At 42.8% G+C, this 19,787-nt stretch overlaps 1 protein-coding gene and 1 long non-coding RNA gene across 4 annotated transcripts in view; one reads left to right on the top strand and one right to left on the bottom strand.

Moving 5' to 3' along the window:
• Positions 1 to 17,943, top strand: part of LOC132201140 (uncharacterized) — a 37,203-nt gene extending 19,260 nt beyond the window's left edge. Inside the window, exons 2-3 of the long non-coding RNA XR_009442237.1 lie at positions 15,765 to 16,151; positions 16,611 to 17,943. This is a non-coding gene — a long non-coding RNA (uncharacterized LOC132201140). The remainder of the gene's footprint in view (positions 1 to 15,764; positions 16,152 to 16,610) is intronic.
• Positions 155 to 19,776, bottom strand: LOC132201130 (protein crumbs). 3 transcript variants are annotated; one of them, XM_059627061.1, is made up of 27 exons: positions 19,554 to 19,776; positions 16,650 to 17,023; positions 15,968 to 16,127; positions 15,748 to 15,849; positions 13,867 to 14,194; positions 13,217 to 13,358; positions 12,737 to 13,099; positions 12,244 to 12,400; positions 11,634 to 12,003; positions 11,160 to 11,311; positions 10,954 to 11,103; positions 10,598 to 10,902; positions 9,904 to 10,314; positions 9,424 to 9,746; positions 8,999 to 9,232; positions 8,658 to 8,941; positions 8,313 to 8,485; positions 7,602 to 8,018; positions 7,337 to 7,384; positions 7,191 to 7,253; positions 3,045 to 3,398; positions 2,508 to 2,903; positions 2,094 to 2,371; positions 1,805 to 1,992; positions 1,342 to 1,603; positions 1,025 to 1,289; positions 155 to 700 (listed from the first exon to the last, which is right to left on the bottom strand). In XM_059627061.1, exons 1-27 carry the CDS (start codon positions 19,582 to 19,584, stop codon positions 470 to 472), a joined length of 6,561 nt encoding a protein of 2,186 aa, XP_059483044.1. In that variant the 5' UTR covers positions 19,585 to 19,776; the 3' UTR covers positions 155 to 469. The 3 variants fall into 3 exon arrangements, with proteins under 3 accessions (XP_059483044.1, XP_059483045.1, XP_059483046.1); XM_059627062.1 differs by lacking the exons at positions 7,191 to 7,253; positions 7,337 to 7,384 and having other exon boundaries at positions 3,045 to 3,377; positions 19,554 to 19,775; XM_059627063.1 differs by lacking the exons at positions 12,244 to 12,400; positions 12,737 to 13,099; positions 13,217 to 13,358; positions 13,867 to 14,194; positions 15,748 to 15,849 and having other exon boundaries at positions 19,554 to 19,774.
• Between the last annotated feature and the right edge of the window lie 11 nt (positions 19,777 to 19,787).

Below are 19,787 nucleotides of genomic sequence, written 5' to 3'. Positions count from 1 at the left end.
TATACTTGATTTCTCTCTAGAAAAATATATTTTTTTTTATATCAAAAAATTTAATTCTTTTTATTTATGCAACATTATATTCGATTTTTAATTAGTGGTATATGATTCAGAGTGGCGCGGTTTTGTTTAAAGAAATCAAAGAATTTGTATTCATTTGTTAAAAAATGGTGTGAGTTTTATTGTTACTTGCTCGGACGGCGCTTTATGAGGGATGATTGTCTCGTTGGATATATATAACCACAGTATATAATTATTACATGGTAAAAACTACTTAATCAACAAATACACATAATTAAAAAAGCCAAGTCTTAATGAGTAAATTTGTCTTGAGCGGCGCACAAGTTGGTTTTAAATTTTCTTTTGGAAACTATTTATAATTATATGAAGAGTTTGGGCTCGCTCGCTTGGTCTGAGGGTCAAATCACAGCAGTCTTATCAATAAGAGGCTCTCCTTCTCTTTGCTCTATCATCAAATGAGTCTCTCCTCTGGCGGTGGCTTCAGCACGTGGTCCAGTTCGAGGCGCGGATTGCAGTACTCCTGCTGCGAGGGGCTGTAGGTGCCCCTGGTGGCGCGTTTCTTGCGTGCCAGGGACACGAAGATGGCCAGGGCCACCACGCCCACCAGCACCAGGATGCACACAATGGGCACGATGATCAGTGCAATGTCCACACCCTGGCCTTCCGATTCACCTTCCATACTCTGAAAGCAAAATAGAAAGTTAAGAAAATAACAAATTTTTTGCAATATTTCCATTTTGGAAATATAAATTAAAAGAAATTTTGAAAAAGAATTCGTGATTTATTGCAAAATCAATCAGAATAATAAATTTTATTTGTCATTTTTTTTCTTTTTTAAAATTCTTCACCATTTAAAAATTTAAATTTTATTTTTAAATAAAATTTTTAATCTCTTCCTCAAAAATTTTAAATTAATGAATTTTTGTTGGAATAAATAGTTTTAGAAATAAATTATTTGAAACTTATTTTGTTTCTCCTACATTTAAAACAATAAAAGTTCACCCACATTTTCACATAAAGGTCCTGTCCACTCTGGAGGACAAGTGCAAGAGAAATCCTCTTTGATGCTGCAATCTGGTTTGCAAGTGCCCCCATTTTGGCATGAAGTTTCAGTGCACCGGTTGGTCAAGTTGCAGGAAATTCCACAAAAGTTGCTGTCTGTGCAGACACACTCGAAGTTTCCTAACAGGTTGATGCAGGTGCCCTGACCACATAAGTTCGTAGCGTCCACACACTCGTCAATGTCTTCCTGGCACTTTGTTCCAGAAAACCTATCAGATTTAAAGATATAAAAATACAATTGAATCAAGAAATAAAACTGACCCTGTGCCGGTGCAGTCGCAGGAATAGGTGGCTGGGAGGTCAAGGCACTGCCCGCCATGCAGACAAGGGTTGGACAGACACTCGTTGATTTCCAATTCGCAGAACCTTCCTTCGTAGCCAGGTGGGCATACGCACTTTGGTGTAAGGGCATCGCAAACTGCTCCATTTGAGCACGGAATTGACTCGCAGAAGGCTATCTTGCAGTGCACCCCTTCAAACCCTTCTCGGCACTCGCAAGTGAAGTTGTCTCCAGACTTCGGGTCTATAAAAATACAGCAAATTCAAAGTTATTAGTAATTAATTAATTAATTATTAATTTTGGTGAAAGAAACTAATTGACAAAAATATTTGAAGAAAAATTAAGTTCATTTTCGTAAAAAAAAGAGATTGAAAAATGAGAAAGCCCAATTTTAAATTACATTTTGAAACTAAAAATTTGTAATAGAGGAAACTGAACTCTTACTTGGAACATCAATGCATTTGGCCTTGTTGAAGCAAGGTGCGTTTTCACAGGTGACCCTACGCGGACTCTCGCAGCGGTCTCCAACAAATTCCTCTGGACAGTCGCATTTGAAGGCAGCCAACAGGTCATGGCACGTCCCGTTGTTCTCGCACGGAGAACTCTCGCACTCATTAGTTTCAAATTCGCAACTGAAAAAAAAATAAAAAAAAAAAATAATGGTCTTGTTTAATTTGATAAATTTACCAAAAATTTTTGGCAAAAAATTAAAAATAAAATAAAATGGCCTTACTGAATGCCCTCGTATCCTGGTTGGCACAGACAGGTGTAGTTAGCAATGCCGTCAACGCAGGTTGAGTTGTTGACGCACAGGTTTTGGGCGCACTCATCGATGTTGATGTCGCAGGTGCGGCCGCTGAAGCCGTCAGGGCAGGCACACTCATAAGAGTCTTCGGGATTGCGGCAACTCGCGCCGTTTTCACACTCGTCCTCAAAACAAAGGGCGCAGTCCAGTTGGGGTGCAGCGGTGGAGGCGAGATTCCAATGCCTTGATTTGTCTGTTTCCTTTATCTAAAAAAATAAAACAAACAAAAATGGTTAAAAAAAATTTACATGTAACAACTTATTTCCGAGTTAAATTTTCATTATTTTATAAAAAAAGTTCAATATTTTCAAATGTTTTAAATTGAAATTACTGTTCACTGACCTGATCAGGTGTGAAAAATGGTGCAAGAACGCCAGCAACCTTGACGGTGGCTAAACATCCTCTGTAGGACCTGGCGACCTCCAGCTTGCCGGAGCGCATGAGTTGGGTGATGGCTTCGGTGGGGGCGAGAGCCTCATCGGAATCAACCCCGTCTTCCACGCTGGCAATCAGGTGACCCAGAGCGTCCGTGCGGAGGGACACTCGCGTCCAGTTACCCGGCTCGAGCAACTCGCGCTTCCATGACCACGTCCAGTTGGCTACGGTGGCGGCTACATGCACCACCGAGCCGCCGTCGCTGACCGAAAAAACGAGTGAGTCGCCGTCATAGTTCGGGCCCTCAGGGCCGCGAATCGCCAACAACTCACCGTCAAAAGCCGATCGGAATTCAACAGACGCCTAAGGTAAAAAATATTTCTCAAATTAAATGAAAAAAGAGAAAAAAATGATCTTTATTTCATCAAAATGATGGTTAAGGATAAATTTATAAAAAAAAGTCGAGGAAGATAAATCTTGAAAAGCAAAAGAAAAAATATTCACCTTAGTTGGACCCCACCACAGGTCAGTTCGTTGCGGAGGCTTGAAGATCAAAGGTGGATGGCGGCCGTCGAAGGTGGCTTTGGCCACACACTCGAACCCTGCGTCCACGTCGACGCATTGTGTGTGCGCGGGACAGTTGTTCAGTCTGCAGAACTCCATCTCCAGACAGGTCTTGCCCTTGTAGCCTACCTGGCACTTGCACTCAAAGTCGTTCCAGGTGACGCGGCATTCACCTCCGTTGGCGCACGGTGAATCGCGACACGCGTCGTCCGAAACGACTCCGGCCAGCACGGCCAGTGGTTCGAACATCACCTCTCCGAACGGTGCAGGGACCTTCAAATTTTCAATTTGAACCTAATTTGTAATCATATGGCGGCGAACATATTTTAGATACACATTTCTTGGCAAGGGTAATCCGATCTAATCCCAAAAATATTTAATTTCATATTCTACTTCCAATGAAAATTAGATTAAAAATAAATCTATATTTATTTTTATAATAATGGGGGGCTACGACAACGACTTCCGATCGACTACACTCAGAACGAACATTCTACGATCAAGTGTCCCCTGGAGCTGGACGAAGGCGACGTTCAGTACCAAGAGTTGTCGACCACGCCACTAGCAATCCAACATGGCTCACCAACCTGCTCAAAACGGCCCTTTTCAGGGCCAACCCTCGATTTTATACTGGAATGCAGGAGGTTATTCGAAAACCAAATATGCTGAGCTCTCAAAAATAATCTTCACTGAACAAATTGATATCTTTTGTGTCTCAGAGGCTGGAAAAATTGCAGAAGAGACAACTACTAATCGCCAGGACCTGAATCTGCCAGGCTACACCATTCACATTCTCGAGAGAGGGCGCAAAGTTGCCTCAGGAATAATAGTCGGTGTGAAAAGCAATCTCGTCTCCACCTTCACGGTTCTACATAGAATAAAGGATGACGACCCCGACAAAATCGAAATTGCCTCTCTGGAAGTCTGGAAAAATAGGGTCAAATCAACAATATACATGGTTTACAACCCTCCAAATAATATTCCACACTCACTCAATAGTATCCAGTTTGACAAGCACTCCCTTTTTGTAGGCGACTTCAACGCCCCCCACAGAGACTGGGGCTACTCAACTACAAATAACGTGGGGCGGCACATTGAGGAGTTTGTGCTGTCAAACACCCTTGCCATCCTAGACCCCGAGGGCGAAGATGCGTCCACGTTCTTGTCCTCGGACGGCTCCCGCACTTCGAGACCTGACCTCGTCATCGCACATGTCAATCTCGTTGATCAACTACTTCAACATAACCTGAGCTGCCCATCAGGGCATGGACACAGAATTATAAAAGTTACTCCAAGTCTCTCTGCAAAAACAAAAATGACAAAAACAAAGCGCTGGAATTTCAAGAAAGCGGACTGGGACCTGTTCAACCAAACGCTGGAGAAAATTGTCTCGGACACCGTGTGGACAGGAAAAACTAACCCAGATGAAAAACTCTTTGTGAAAGCCATCCAAGATGCCGCTGCCAAATCGATTCCTCGAGGCAGGGCCCAAGAGTTCAAACCTTTCTGGAACAGTAAACTCGAAAACCTCGCAAACGAAAGAAACAGCCTCCGGGATATCACGGACAAAATTAAATCCAGAGAAGCTGCAGACAGGCTTAAAGCAGCACAAAAGAATCTTACTGACGAGATAGCAGCAGCCAAAGAATCCAAATTCAGAGACTTCCTCAGCAAAATGGACTACAGAGAGGATGCTATTAAAGCTCACAGATATTTCTCTCGTCTCTGCGGAAAAGCTGCGACTGACACAAAAAAAAACTCACCTCTTGAGTACAATGGCAAGCTGAAAATCACCCCACAGGAAAAGGCAGAAGCCCTGGCCAACCACTTCAAGGCAGCCTGCTCCTCATCTGGCAGTAACAACAATAAAAGAAGTCTCCACTATAAAAATAAAAATGACATGTACAATCGCCCCTTCTGCTTGGCGGAGCTGGAACTGGCAATCAAACTGCTCGACACTGGGAAGTCCCCAGGAGAGGACAACATTCACCCCGAATTTCTCAAGCATATGGGACCTGGTGCGAAAGCAGCTCTGCTGGTACATATTAACAACACCTGGCGGACAGATATTCCGAATAGCTGGAAGACGGCCAACATTGCACCTCTTCTAAAGAAAGACAAAGACCCAAGCAAATCCTCCAGCTATAGACCTGTTGCCCTTACCAGTGTCCTAGCCAAAGTGGCCGAGCGAATGGTATGCACAAGGCTCGAGAGTTTCTGTCAGGAGAACAACATCATTGCTGCCGAACAAGCGAGCTACCAGAAAAATAAAAGCACAATGGACCAAGTCTTGTACTTCTGCCAGAGTACCAAAGAAGGCTTTGCGAATCAACAGAGCACCGTAGCCACCTCCATCGACCTGACGGGGGCCTTTGACTGTGTAAACAGAAGACTGCTCATAAAGCAACTGAGGAAACTGGGAGTACCAAATAATATTACTCGGTGGATAAAAAACTTCATCATGGAACGGCGGATCCGAGTAGTTTTTGATGGCGCTCGCAGCAGAGTGAAGACAACCACAGCAGGAGTTGCTCAGGGCACCATTCTTGCCCCCCTGCTCTTCATTCTTGCTACCAATAATCTTGCCAAGCTGATGAGGAAAATTCCAAGCCTAAATTTCACAGTCTATGCTGACGACTACCTCTTGTGGATTACTGGAAAAAATCTGCCAGTTCTGGAACAAAAAATGAACAGGGCCCTTAGCATTGCCCACAGTTGGTTCAAGAGACACCACTTCAAACCAAACCCTAGTAAAACCCACTACTGCTACTTCAGCAGAAGCAGAGCGAATTTCTCCTTCGACCTTCGAATGGATGGAGTACGGATTGGGGAGGAGCCCCTCCTCAAGTACCTCGGAGTACTCCTCGATAAAACGTTGACCGGAAAAGATCATCTGGAAGCAGCTGCAGAGAAAGGAAAAAGTCGCCTTCGACTTCTGCAAAGAGCAGCTGGAGTGAGCTGGGGAGCCTCTGTCTCAACCCTCACGCTTACCTACAAAACCTACATCCGTCCTGTGCTGGAATATGGCACAGAAATCTTCATTACGGCCTCTGACAAGGACTTTTCCCTTGTCAGCAAAATTCAAAATCAGGCACTCCGCCTTTGTTCCGGCGCCATAAAAACGACGCCCATTGATGCCATGGAGGCCTGGTGCAAGGTCGAACCTCTTCAACAGAGACGGGATTTGCGCGCCATCATCCTACACGAAAAGATGATTCGATTACATCAAGGGTACTGGAACACATGTCCTGCAACAACCACTAAGGCGCATACCTCTTTCATTCAGCAAGTCATGACCTTAAAGGAAGTCTATTGCCCGGAGCTCAACTACATCAGTCGGATTGATTTCGACACGGGCTGGGCTACAAGGCTTCTGGAAGTTAACCTTTCTGCTGTCCAACCTCCCCGCCTACATATCGACGGACTTTCCAACAAGGAGGATGACGTGGACAAAAAAAAGAGACTCGCCCTCACACACATTCAAAATCACTTTCCTTGGTCCATCTGGACTCACATCTTTACAGACGGGTCGAGAAATAATACAAAGAAGTCTGTTGGCTGCGGCATCTACAGCCTCCTCTTCGAAGAGCATCACCCGCTGGACCCAAACGCCACCCACTTTGAAGCTGAGGCAATGGCCATCGTCTTGGCTGTTGAAAAAGTGGCGTCCGTAGAACTGAAAGGCATGAAGAAGAACATCGTCATCCTCAGCGACAGCCAATCCGCCATACATTTCCTATCAAACATCTCAAATACTAGCAACATCTCTCTTCGTTACAAAAAAGCCATTGAAACTCTTTCTAACAAAAATTTTCTAGTCACTCTACAGTGGATTCCTAGCCACTGCAAAATTTTAGGAAACGAGAAGGCTGACTACCTCGCCAAACTTGGAGCCAACAAAGTCCCTCCTCCACCTAGGGGCTCTGACTTCAAGAACACAAAGGCCGTCATCAAGAGTGGCGTGAACGAGGTATGGAAATCAAACACAGCCTCAACCTCTAGTCATAAAAACTGGTGGGAAGCTGCCAACAAAGGACCCAACAGAAAATGGAGCCGAAAAGTATCCACAGCCAACTTCAGGCTTACCACTGGACACGATGTCCTGCAGCACCACCTCAATCGTTTTAACATAGTAAAAGAGCCAGCAACCTGCAAATTATGTGGATTAGAACCTCAAGACAAAGAGCACCTATTTAGGTGCCCCGAACTTAAGTTAGATGTCGACGCATTACCTGACCATTGGAGCAGGATAGAAAAAGAAGCCCATGTCTACTGGATAGCTAGGAAGAAGAATGACTTAAAACTCAAACCTTCGGCATAAGAAGAAAAAAAAAAAAAAAAAATCTAATATGAACCTCCACCTTATTAACTTGCGTATACTAATAAATCTGACATAAAATTCCTTGCTGTATGTCACGAAAAATCTACTATATTAATTTAGTTAAAGCGTAATTGAACCATTCCAAAGTTTTTGTAATTATAAATAAGTGAAATTACCTGAGTCACATTCAAAGGGTAGAATTCAACAGCAAGGGTATAAGAGCCGTTGGAGAGCTGAACGTCCTGCAGGATGCCCTTGAAAGGGACAGGCAGGGCCCCTGACGAGGCGTCGACCAGGGCAGCGGGGGTCAAAGCCTGCCGAACTGTGCGGACCGATTCGGTCGAAGGTGCGTCTGGAGGCGGTTTTCCACCCAGATAGAGGAGGGGCGCGTTCAGGTTGGCCCCGAACGGGTATGTCTTGCGCAAGTACTCGGTGCCGTTGATGCGGACGGTCACCAGAGTCAAGTTCCGCACAACCTCGATCAGATGGAGGTGACCGTCATCCAATCGAGTGCCACCAACGTGGTAGCTCTCGCTGTTGTTCAGGTTGACGTGGACGGACAGTTCACCCTTCTCCAGTTGAGCCCAAATCACCTGGTTTATAAATGAGTAAGATTTAAACTTTCCATAAAAAAAAGCCTGGATCCCAAACTTTTTTTAATTTATAATTTCATGATATTACAGGTAAATCGAGGTAACCAAACAGGAGTAAAAAATAAATTCAAAGGTTGTAAAAAATAATTGAATTAAAATTTTTTTAACCAAAATCAAAATGAAAAAAATCATCAAAATTTTATTTAATCTTTTATATAAAATTTTCAATAAATATCTTTAGATAATTAGTAAATAGCTGGTAAATAGTAATTTTATTAATAGTAAAATACTTACTGTGTCACTGTCGACGGCACCCAAGTGGAAAAGAACACCATCTGGCTTTCTGGTTCGGACAAACATTGAGATAGCAACCACCTGTCGAAGGCTTCGTCTCGACTCATCACTGGCCTGGACAGTCACAAATCCCTCAGGAGCTTTCTCATGGCCAAATGTGGCCGCAATCATCTCTGCAACATTATTTTTCATTTAATAAATGAACAGAGAATTAAAAGTAACTGGCATGAAATAAATAAATAAATTAACGTGACAATCATTGCATATAACTAATTATCGAATAATCTGAATTTATTTTATTTTCTATGGGCCAAACTGGGTTATTGTTTGAATTTAAAAACACACCATATTGGCAGGTGCGTCCAAGTCTAGGTCGTTGACAGGCACACGAGAAGGTTGTCCACAGGTCAGTACAAGTGCCTCCAGCTTGGCAGGGGTTTGGAATGCACTTTTCTTCACGTGTGCAACCTGCCTCAACGCCATAGTAGTTGGTTTGGGCAACGTCACCCTGATCCTCGTCCACCAGTGCAGCACTTGCCCCCGGAGGCGGCAGAACCCACTTTCCGTTAACCACCACATCCTCCATGCAGCCAACAAAATTTGCCCTGCGGAAGGAAGAGCCTCCCAACCTGAGATTTTAAAATAAGTTAACACCAAAGAAAGGAGAACCAGATTCCAATGTTAACCTTGTGTTGCTGAAGACGTTTGAGGTGGCGTTTTCACTCCACTGAATGGGGTAGATACTCTGCTCGTCTAGGGCAGACAAAACTACGTGGCTCGAGTTTATAGAGAGAAAAACGTGTTTCCAGTTGCCGTCATTCAGGTCTGATCCAATGAAAACTCCGTCAATTCGGTTCAACAAATCTGTGTCCAAGTTGAGTCGGCCGGACACCAGTTCCAGGAAGAAAAGGCTTGGTGACCTGAGAGAAGGAGTTTTAGTTTGGTGCTTAATTTTTTTTTTAATATTTAGGTATTATATTGTTATTTACTAATAATTTTATATATTTGCAGCATTAAAAAAGTTTCCATCAAAATATACTTAACATAGTTATTAAAATATTAAACTTATCCTTATAACTTATAAAGATAGAAGAACTAAAACTATACTGACCCTGTGCCAGCTACAAGCTGTCCGCTGTTGAGGGTCGTTCTGAAGCGGAAATGGATGTCGTAACCCTCTTCACGAGCAGTGGGCACCAGAACATAGCTTGTGTTGCTCACAAAGGACAGGGTGGTGGCTCTACTGCACGTCCTGCCATGGAAACCCTTGGGACAGGTGCAGTTAAAGCGGTGGTCGGTCTCGCCCTGCAGCCATGCGTGGCAGGTGCCGTTGTTTTTGCACTGCTCTGTCCCCTCCTGGCTTACGCACCCTGTCAACTTGACGCTGCAGTTGCGGCCGCCATACCCGTCAAAGCACTCACACATGTAATCCGCCTATGAAAAAAATTCAAAATGACAGTTCAATAACAATATTGAAAATAAAAAAAAATAAAAAAATGATCTTAAGAATAAGAAGCTTTTAAACAAAAATTTTATATTTATATATCATTCGTTGTATCATGTTTTTTTTTTTTACAAAGCTGAATCTTACCTGCAAATCTCTGCAAGTTCCGTGTTCGCACGGATCCGGTTCGCACTCATTGACGTCCGTCTCGCAGTGTATGCCCGAGAAGCCCTTTTCACACTTGCACTCATACGCGTTCAGCAAGTCCTGACACGTGCCATGCTGACACGGCGACGAGGCGCACTCGTCAATGTTGACCTGACACGTGTCGCCTGAGGTGCCCGCTGGGCAAAAACAGACGAAACCAGCCGCGTTTTCAAAAGAAAACTCGGCCGGCAGCAAGTAAGCAAGCGGGTTTGAGGGCGAGTACAAGGACTGGTCTGACAATTCGAGGCAAGTGCCGTTGTACTGACACGGTGATGGCTCACACTCTTTAAAGTCGATTTCGCACCTTGTGCCAATGTAACCTGCGTGGCACGTGCAATTGAAGCCGTTCACCTGCATTGCGAAAAAGAACAAAAAACAAAATTTATCACTTTCGTCTAAAAAATTGAGACGTTTGAAAAAATTGGTTTGTCATTAAAAATTCGAGGTCATCAACTATAAAATAAATTTTTTTTTAAAGAAAGATGGTTTCTTATAAAAAAAAACTGAAAAGTGAAAAACCCAAATACTGGCTTACAATTATTTTAATTAAAAAGGAAAAATTGTAATACTTTTAGGCACTATTCAAGCCTAATTTAGTCAGAATCGCTATTTAAAATTAAAATAGAACTCTTACCTTGTCCACACACGTAGCTCCATTCATGCAAGTGTCGGGAAGACAATCATTTATGTTGTTTTCACACAAAGGCCCCTCAAAACCAGTTCCAGCACAATCACAGTCGAACCGATTGATTCCATCCACACACAGTCCCCCGTTTTGACAGGGATCAGATTTGCAGTCGTCGATGTTTGTCTCACACAAAGGACCCTCTATGCCCTCAGGGCAAATGCAGGTCACCGAAGCCACACCATCAATGCAAGACCCTCCATTCTGACAAGGAGAAGACACACAATCGTCGATGTTCGTCTCACAGTCCTTGCCTGAAAATTCATTGATTACTCTAAATTCAATTAAAATTTATTTCAACATACCTGTGTAGCCTATCTGGCAGGTGCAGTTGTACCCATTAACCATGTTGGTGCAAGAGGCGCCGTTTTTGCAAGGGTGGGAGAGACATTCGTCAAAGTCGAGGTCGCAATGCGTCCCAGAAAAGCCGGGACGACAGTAGCAGTCATATCCACCTTGAATTTTAAATACTTTTAATCAAGGCGAAAAATTGGGGAAACTGAAAATCTACCAGGACGGTCAACGCAGATTCCATTGTTACAGATGTTGGCGGTGCGATTGCATTCATCCACATTGTCCATGCACAAAGGTCCTGTCCAGCCTTCTGTGCAAACGCAGGTGTAGTTGGTTACGCCGTCGCGGCAGCTGGCTCCATTGGCACACCTGAAGACATTCCAGCCAGATTTAGATTTAGAGAACATTTAAATTAACTTTTGAGAATTTAAAACCCAAAGAAACCACTCAAAATGGGAAATAATTAAATTAGTAACTCACAAGTTTCTAATTTAATTTAAATTATTTCTTGATTAAAATAATAAAGCAAAAATTAAAATAATCCAAAATGAAAAATATTGTTTTCAGAGTAAGTGACAACAATCCATTCATCCAAAGTAAGATTAAAAATTCCAAAATTTTGTGATTGTAAAAAAATTTTAAAATAAAAATTATTCTAATTAAAGTAATATCAACGGAAAGAAATTTTTACCTGTGGTCAACGCAGTGGTCCATGTCCTCAGTACAGTTGGGGCCTCTGAAGCCCTCCGGACAGCGGCACTCGTGTCCATTGACAAGGTCGACGCAGACTTTGCCGTCCTCGCACTGCCTACCCTGGCAGTCGTCAACGTTGCTCTCGCACTGCAGACCTTCAAAGCCGGCGGGACACTCGCAGTAATACCCACCGCTGTCCTTGTCTTTGCACGAGCCGCCGTTCTGACACGTGCAGTCGGGTTCAAGGTCAATGGCCCTGTCGCAGCGGTCGCCGCTCCAGCCGTCCGAGCAGCCGCAGCTGCCGTCCGGGAGGCACGAGCCGCCGTTCAGGCAGCTGCACTTCTCGACGCGACTCTCGCACTGCGCCCCTGCAACCAGACGGGGCGTCAGCTTGGCGCAAAAAGAAAGAACCTCCACCAACACAGAGCAAATCAAGCACATGAAAAGCGACGTGCGTGGAAGGGTCGGGGGTTAGTCGGGGTGGCGTGGTCTTGACACACAAGTGTGAGTGCTTTCTTTGGTTAACATGAAGAGAGAAATAGAATAATGATTATTGAGAATGGTAAGAATGGGCCCTCGAGAGGAGCAACTGGATAATAAAGGGGCACCTGTGAAGTTGGGAAGGCAGTGGCACTTGTAGGGTGTGGCTGTGCTCGAATCGCAGATGCCTTCGTTCAGGCACGGCTCCGACTGACACGCGTTCTCCACCTCAGTGCAGGACGGGCCGCTGAAACCGGCGGCGCAGGCACACACAAATCCGTCCGTCTGAAATTTCCAGGGAAAAAATTAAAAAAGATACACTTTTTACAATTGGACAAAATGCTATTTAATAAAAGGTTCAAATTTGGGGTTTGAAAATTTTGATTTACTACTTTTCTCTCATTTTCAATTTACAAAATTCAGCTTATAGTTTGAATTGCAAAATACAATGAAAAATAAGACAAAAAATAATATTTTCTTTAGCTTAAAAAAATTTAGCGATAATTAAGTGTTTTTTCTTGGCGCCGTTTGTTTGGCAAAAGCTTTAACAAAATGAGCACTGTAAAATTTTCTGAGATGTTCAACAGGAGAAGAGGTACTAAAAAAAAAAGAATAACTGACCGTGTCATGACAAGTGGCGCCGTTGAGGCAGGGTTCCGAAGTGCAGTCACGCGAAAACTCGCAGAAAGGCCCTGTCGCTCTCGAGGGGCAGCGACACCCTTCTGAGGTGCAAGTGCCACCGTTGAGACACACCCTGATTTCGCACTCGGCGATCTGGCACATTTCGCCAAGGAAACCAGGGGGGCAGGTGCACTTGAAGGAGCCACCCGCCTCGCGACACGTGCCGCCGTTTCTGCAAGGCGACGATGAACAGGGCGGCGCGCACCCTGCAACACCAGGGGCGCAGATGCACTCAAAGCCGCCCAACTTGTCGACGCACTCGGCCTCTTCGCCACATGGGTTGGAACTGCACTCATTTACATTCTGATAACAAAAAACAAATTGAATTGGAAATTTTTTTAAACATATTGAAGATCAAATGTTCAAGTTATGTATTAAATTATTATTTTAGAATTTTTCAAGCCAAATTGATTTTTTTACCTGTTCACAGTTTTGTCCGCCAAAGCCAGGTCTGCAGTGACACACGTAGCCGCCGTACGTGTCGAAACAAGTGCCGCCATTGAGGCATGGCTTTATGTGGTCGCATTCATCCACGTTCTGCTCACACCGTTCACCCTCATATCTGCAAAAAAGAATGGCAAATTTCTGAATGCGCTTCCAAAATTACAGTGAAAACGCGATCTGAAGGCCTAAAAAAACAATTGTTTATAATAATTTTAGTTTTTTGGTTGCATTTATGCTCACAAATAGTCCTACAGATAAAAACTTGTTTTAGCAATATAATGGAAAACAAAATTAAAATATTCCGGGTGGAAAAAAAATAAAAAAACGAAGTTTTTAACAATACAAAGGTCATCTAAAAATTGACGTTTATCAGTGAAAAGATTTTGTCAGGGATCGTTTTAGTCATTTAATCAAAGTACAATCAAAATAAAACCATCTTATGATAAGCAGTTTGCTTCATTTAAAATATTGAATTGAAATTATTGAAGAAAAAAATAATTGATTGCACGTGCCACTATCTATTTGAGCACGCAAGCGACAAAAAAAATTCTGAATAGGTTTGTTGGCCTCTATCTATTGCTTAGTGTTCCAAACGAGTGGAGAAACAAAGAAAAAACTGCACTGACCCTGTGTGGTCGCAGCGGCACTTGAAGCCGGCGGTCGGGTGCTCCTCGCAGGTGCCGCCGTTGAGGCACGTGTCTGGTGGACACGGCGAGACGCGCACCTCGCACTCAGCGCCGCTGTAGCCCTCGGGACAAACGCACTGGACGCCTCCGGCCAAGTCGGCGCCGCACGAACCGCCGTTCAGACACAACAACGTGTCGCACGAACGCAATTCGCACAGCCGGCCCAGCCGACCCTCCGAACAGTGGCACGTGAAGGTGCCGTTCGGACGGTCTATGCACGCCGCTCCCTCGCCGCAAGGGTTGCCACCCTTTCCGAAACACTGCGAACCTGAAAACGGCGGGTTGTTGCAAAGAGCACTTTGATTGCAAATCAAAATAAAATGACACGTATTTAAAATTTTAAACATCTATTAAAAGTACGGTTGTAAAATTATTGCACTGCCATTCTTTTTTACCTGCACATTACCCTCATAATATTAGGCTGAATTTTTTAAATTTTGGACAAAAAAATGTGATTCAGTTTCTCTTCAAATTCTTATATTTCAGATAAAAATTAAGTTTTCATTCATTTATGAAAATAAACAGATGAAATGGTTCAAATTAGATTAATTTACCTGAAAATTGCATAAAATTGCTCCAACTCAATCATACAATAATTAATTTAAATGCCGTTTAAAGTCTAAAAAAAATTCCTCGTAAATTTTTTTTAGATTTAATTTTCATTTCTAATGCTGCTATAATTAACGTAAAAAAATCAAATTGTATTAGGCTCAATCCAATCCAAAGATTTTAAGAATTGAAAATAGAAAGCTGAAGAGACTTTGAGGGCATGAAATTCAATCGTCAACTTTGTGTGCATTGACAAAAATTGGCTTGGCTGCAAATAATTCTGGTCGAAAGTTGCCTGAAGTACAGTAAGTGCCGGTGTGGATTGCTTCTTTTTATTCTCTCTCTCTCTCTCTCTCTCTCTCTCTCTCTCTCTCTCTCTCTCTCTCTCTCTCTCTCTCTCTCTCTCTCTCTCTTTTGCGTGTGTAACACACTTTCGCGAGCATATAATCCCCGTTCCCACCGAAGCCCTGCAACTTCATTTATGCAACCGGCGCGTCAGACTGATTGCAAGAAAAATTCTCCGATACCAAAAGTGGCGACGCGAGCAAATTCCAAAAAAAAAAAAAAATCAAATATAAGCCGCTCAAACTATTTGGAACTTGCTTCATGTAATCGCCAAATTGCCAGGGCTAATTGCCCTGAAATAGAAGCACATCGACCCGGCACACAACTATTTTCCGCCGAGACTGTGAAATCGATCGGCCGCGTCATTAAACAGCTCGGCACAGAAAATAACGCGACTTGCACGCTCAGCCGAATAGAAAATTGGTTGCATTGCCATAAAAGAGGCCAGGAAAAAATAAGACGAATCTGATCAAACAGAATAGACAAAATTTTCATACGAAAAAAAAGATATAAATTCAGAAATTCACCCTCAAAAAAAAATCTGTTAAATCGGCGTTGAATTTTCCTCAAAAATATTTCCACTATCAAAAAGCGCCATGGAGGGTAATAAATTCCTAAAAATGGAATTTTCTTTATCTATACAGCTTTTTTAAGCTCCAATAAGGAAATAAATTTATTTAAAAACTGTACAAAGTGACCTTTCTCTCTAAGGGTTGCAGAGAGTTTTTCAAATTGTTTATTTATGCTGAATTTTTGTAAGCAATTAAACTAAATAACAAAATAATTTTCGCTCTGAAAGAGTTGTTAATTATTTAAAAATAAGGAGTAAAAAGAGTGGTCTGAGAAAATAAACTTTGGGTTGCATGGTGGCGTGTCATTTCATTGATTTGCGCGTCAAAAGTGGTGCCAAGGGCGTCGGAATTTTACCTAGGTCAATTTCACAGTGGGCGCCTGAAAACCTCGGTGGACACTGGCAGAGTCCGTTGGGGCTGCACTGGCCGTGGGGTCCGCAGCCGCCGCACCTGCCACCTGCGCACGGACACAACACAAACAAATACAAACACCGCGCTAGCCACGCCAAACGAGACGACATTGACAGTTAAGCAAAAGCGGGGAGGAGACCCTTGCAAAGGTCGCGGTCACTTACATTGCGTCTGGCAGGGGCCCCAGACGGCGCCCGAGGAGCGCGCCCTGCCCGCCAACTGCACGCCCGGCCCTTCCAGGATGCACCCCTCGAAGCCGTCGCCGCCCACGATCAGGGTTGTCGCCTCCGACCCAGCCGCCTCCGGCTCGCCCAGCACGCTCACCTGAAACAGGGGAGGCAACAAAAGGTCAGTGAGAGAGGGGAGGGAGGTCAAAATATGAGGGCTTGCTCACGACTGCCGGCGGACCTTTGCGTCGGTTCACCTGTGGAGCTCTCAAATTAAAAAACAAATTACCACGGAAGGGAGTGATTTTTACACAAATTTGAAGATTAGTGGTGAAATTATTAAGTTAATGTCTTCAAAATAATCAAAACTAATGATTCTTGAAAGATGAACAACTCTAAAAATTTTCTAACCACATGATTAAAAGTTGAGTTCCCATTGTCTAAAAAAATTAGTTTTAAATAAATAAAATCCAGCTTGAAAAGTTTTAGAATGTGTTTTTCAATGTTTTTCTTTTTAAAATTAATTTCAAGTTACACGGAAACATTCACATACTTTTTTTCCCCGATTAAATTAAACTTAAATAAAATCCATCACCACAAATTATTCCCATCAATTTGATTTTCTCTTTTACGTTTTTAGATCGATGGTTTACAAAAAGTGGGTAAATTGAGAACTGACCTCGCCGATGCCTGGTGAGGAGAGGGTGACGTTTCCGAGGCGGTCGGCGACCTCGACCGTGTGCCAGCGGTTGTCCAGCAGCCGACTGGACGGGAGCAGCGTGTCCACCCGAGAGCCGCCAGCGGCCAGTTGGGACAGCAGCAGGCCGTCTGGCCGCAGCTCAAGCGAGAGGCCGGGGACCCCCGGCCGGGCCTCCTGCCGGAACAGGGGCCCCGCCTTGCACGTTTTGAAGCTGAGTCCCAAGTGGGAGCCCCGCAGACTGAGCGGCCGCTCCAGCAGAACCTTGACATGCGCCGAGCCATCAAAGTACGCCTCGCGGTGACCTTTCTCGCTCGGAACGCCCTGGTCGCCCCAGACCGACCCCAGGAGACACCCTGAAATCAAAACAAACACAAATATTTGTCAATGAGTACATTTTTTATGTTTAGCGATACGAAAATTACACAATCAACATTTTTTTTGCTTAATATATCTTTAATATTGATTTTAAAAGCTGATGGGAGCCATTTAAAAAAAATTTGAAAACCTGATTTAGCACAAACAAAATTATAAAAAAAATTTTAAATCACCTAGTTCAAAAACTTTTTGATCAAAACATCTAATTTCATACATCGCCAATTTTATTTTATTGAACTATTTTGTAGATAAATTCCCGAAGTATTTACACGACACACCGCATTTATATTCATTCAAAGACTTCTGACTCGTATTCACTCCTATTGTTAAGTACAAAGTAGAAGAGTTTCTGCTACAATTTAATTTAATACAAATATAATTTTTTTTTTATATACAATAAAAACATTATTTTCAATACACTATTGAAAATTCATCTATGTATTTAATGTTCAATACTTCCACTGACAACTTTCTTTGATTATGTTACAACGTTAAATAAAAAATCAATAAATAAAAACGACTAATAAACAATGAAATACTCAAACAGAAGTGACAGGTGAAAAATCTGGTAGGGCCTGTTAAACTTTCAGTTTACAAAATAAATGAAAGAAATTTTATATTAAAATACATTCATATTTTAGTTTTTTTTTCTTTATATCGATTGATTTTTTCACTCACAATTAATGCCGTGAATATAATTTCATGAGCAACTGAAAATAGCAGAAATAGAAGATTTTTCAATATTTTTCCAAATTTCAGAACTGATTCTTCTTAGAAAAATCCATTCATTTATAAAATTCACTCTGCTAAATTTTATACTTCCTCAAGAAAGTAAGGAAAACTTTTTGGCCAATTTCAAATAAAATGAAAGTAAACAACCTTTTTTCAACTGTCAATTTTTTATTTTATTTTTTCTTTTTCCCTTTTACTAAGCTTTCTTATTTGAGTAAAAGGGGAATTCTCTTAGATATTTATTAAGCAATGGCCTGCAGCTCTGGAAATTGACACCTCGCGTTCCAAAGGTTTGAATTGCTGGCAGGTGGAAGGAGGCGAATAAAAGCTTGGCCCTGGGGGTCCGAATGGGACCAAATCGCGCTACAGGTGGCGGAAGTGCCGTTTCAAATGGCAAATACTTTCAAAGTAAGTTTTCCCATGCATATCTGACCAGAAGAAGCGACTTTGAATTTATTATTCATTTTCCCAGAAGCAAACACGCGATCCACAAAATTCTCGCACGATCGATTTGGCGCCGAAGCGAGAAAGTGAATTTGCGAATCCGCTCGCTCTCGTTTCTTTAAAATTAATTGTAATAATTCTTTCTTTTCGACGCTGTGGGAAATAATAAGAGTGATTGGTTTAAAAGCGAGACGAGCGAACAATGAAGGGAATCTCTTTCCGAAAGTGACTCACAACACACTTACGCACCCATTGGTCTTATCTGAAACGAGCTCTTTATCAGAGACACCGTGTTTTCTGATTAAAATTCAATTCATTTTAGTCACAGGCGTTCAATTTATCTCTACCAAGGCCAAAAGGAATTATACACAGACCTGCTTTCTATCCCCAAAGTAAATAATCCAACAAATTTATTTTAGATTTTTCTTTTTGTAAAATTTTTTGATTAAATAAAAATGAAATACAATATTCAAATTAAAAGTAAATTCTAAAACTTTTCTGCAGCGAATGCTGGCGTGAAAAGCAGCGGGTGTTATTTTCATGCTTTGGCGCGGGGTCAAAAGTCTGCGGAAGGAAAGGTGCGGGCGTTGAGATCTTTTCTAACGGGGCAGCGAACAAAGCGCTTCTTCAGCCGTGACCATCTTTTTGCCTCCCTGACCACAAAAACACACTCGGTTTCATGCAAATCCCCGCACCGCAAAAAAAATCAGAATCAAAATTAAATAAAAAAAATATTAAATACAAAAAATAATTAAAAATTAGCAGCTGCTCCAGAGCAAAATATTTATTCAATTGTTCTTAATTTACATACTAGTGCAGAGAGTTTGCGAAAAAGGTTTTCGCGAGCGTGCGAATTAATTAGGTTCGGCAACCTCGCGGGCATAGAAGCGAACGGTCGATAGAAAGGTGAGTCACACAATACAACATCTTCTTTCGTTCTCGCCATGACTTGTCCCCGCAGTGGGCGGATTTTCCTTCTGCACACAATCAATGGGCTTATCTCGCATTAATTTTCGGTGGCACCAACGCACAGGAATAAACACAACAATATGTAATTTTTCATATCTAGATCAAAACCCTGAGGAATAGAAGGGGGCGTCTATCTTCTCTCGGTTGGTTGGGAACAAGGTTCAAAAAAATAACGCGACAGGAAGTGGGCAATTTCAAAGGTGGAGGCCGCTCTGTCTAACTCAGGGTTCGTTCCCATCTTTAGCAAAATATGACTATTGAGGATTTTTTTTTCAAAACTGGTAAAATTTAATGGCGACTGTCCTAAATTTTCCCTCCTCGACAGGTGGAGGCGGCAGGCAGGGGCGGCTGCGTTTGACTCACCTAGGCTCAGGGCGAAAAGGAACCGCGCCATCTCTCTCAGTACCAGGCGCCGCACATGTCCTCAGCTTCGGCACTTTGATTTCCTCCACGCACTTTTTTGGCACTCGGACTGGAAAAGTTTGTTTTCCTTCTTCTTGCGCCGCCCGTCACTTTTCCTTCCTCTCGCGCTGCTACCTGTCTGCTGGTTCAGACTTCGCTCGCTCACAACGACGAGAGCGGCCGCCGTGCACCTTG

This window comes from Neocloeon triangulifer, unplaced genomic scaffold (genome assembly GCF_031216515.1).
Source record: "Neocloeon triangulifer isolate White Clay Creek 2 clone unplaced genomic scaffold, ASM3121651v1 ptg000014l, whole genome shotgun sequence".
NCBI lineage: Eukaryota > Metazoa > Arthropoda > Insecta > Ephemeroptera > Baetidae > Neocloeon > Neocloeon triangulifer.
This window is presented reverse-complemented; position numbering and strand designations above follow the sequence as displayed.

Bases quoted from the DNA above. Each gene is read 5' to 3' on its own strand.
- LOC132201130 (XM_059627061.1), bottom strand. From the start codon at position 19,584: ATGGCGCGGTTCCTTTTCGCCCTGAGCCTAG. The intron at 13,100-13,216 runs GTAAAAAAATCA...TTTTGTTATCAG, and splicing joins GCGGACAAAACTGTGAACAG to AATGTAAATGAGTGCAGTTC. The intron at 10,903-10,953 runs GTATGTTGAAAT...ATGAATTTTCAG, and splicing joins CTGCCAGATAGGCTACACAG to GCAAGGACTGTGAGACGAAC.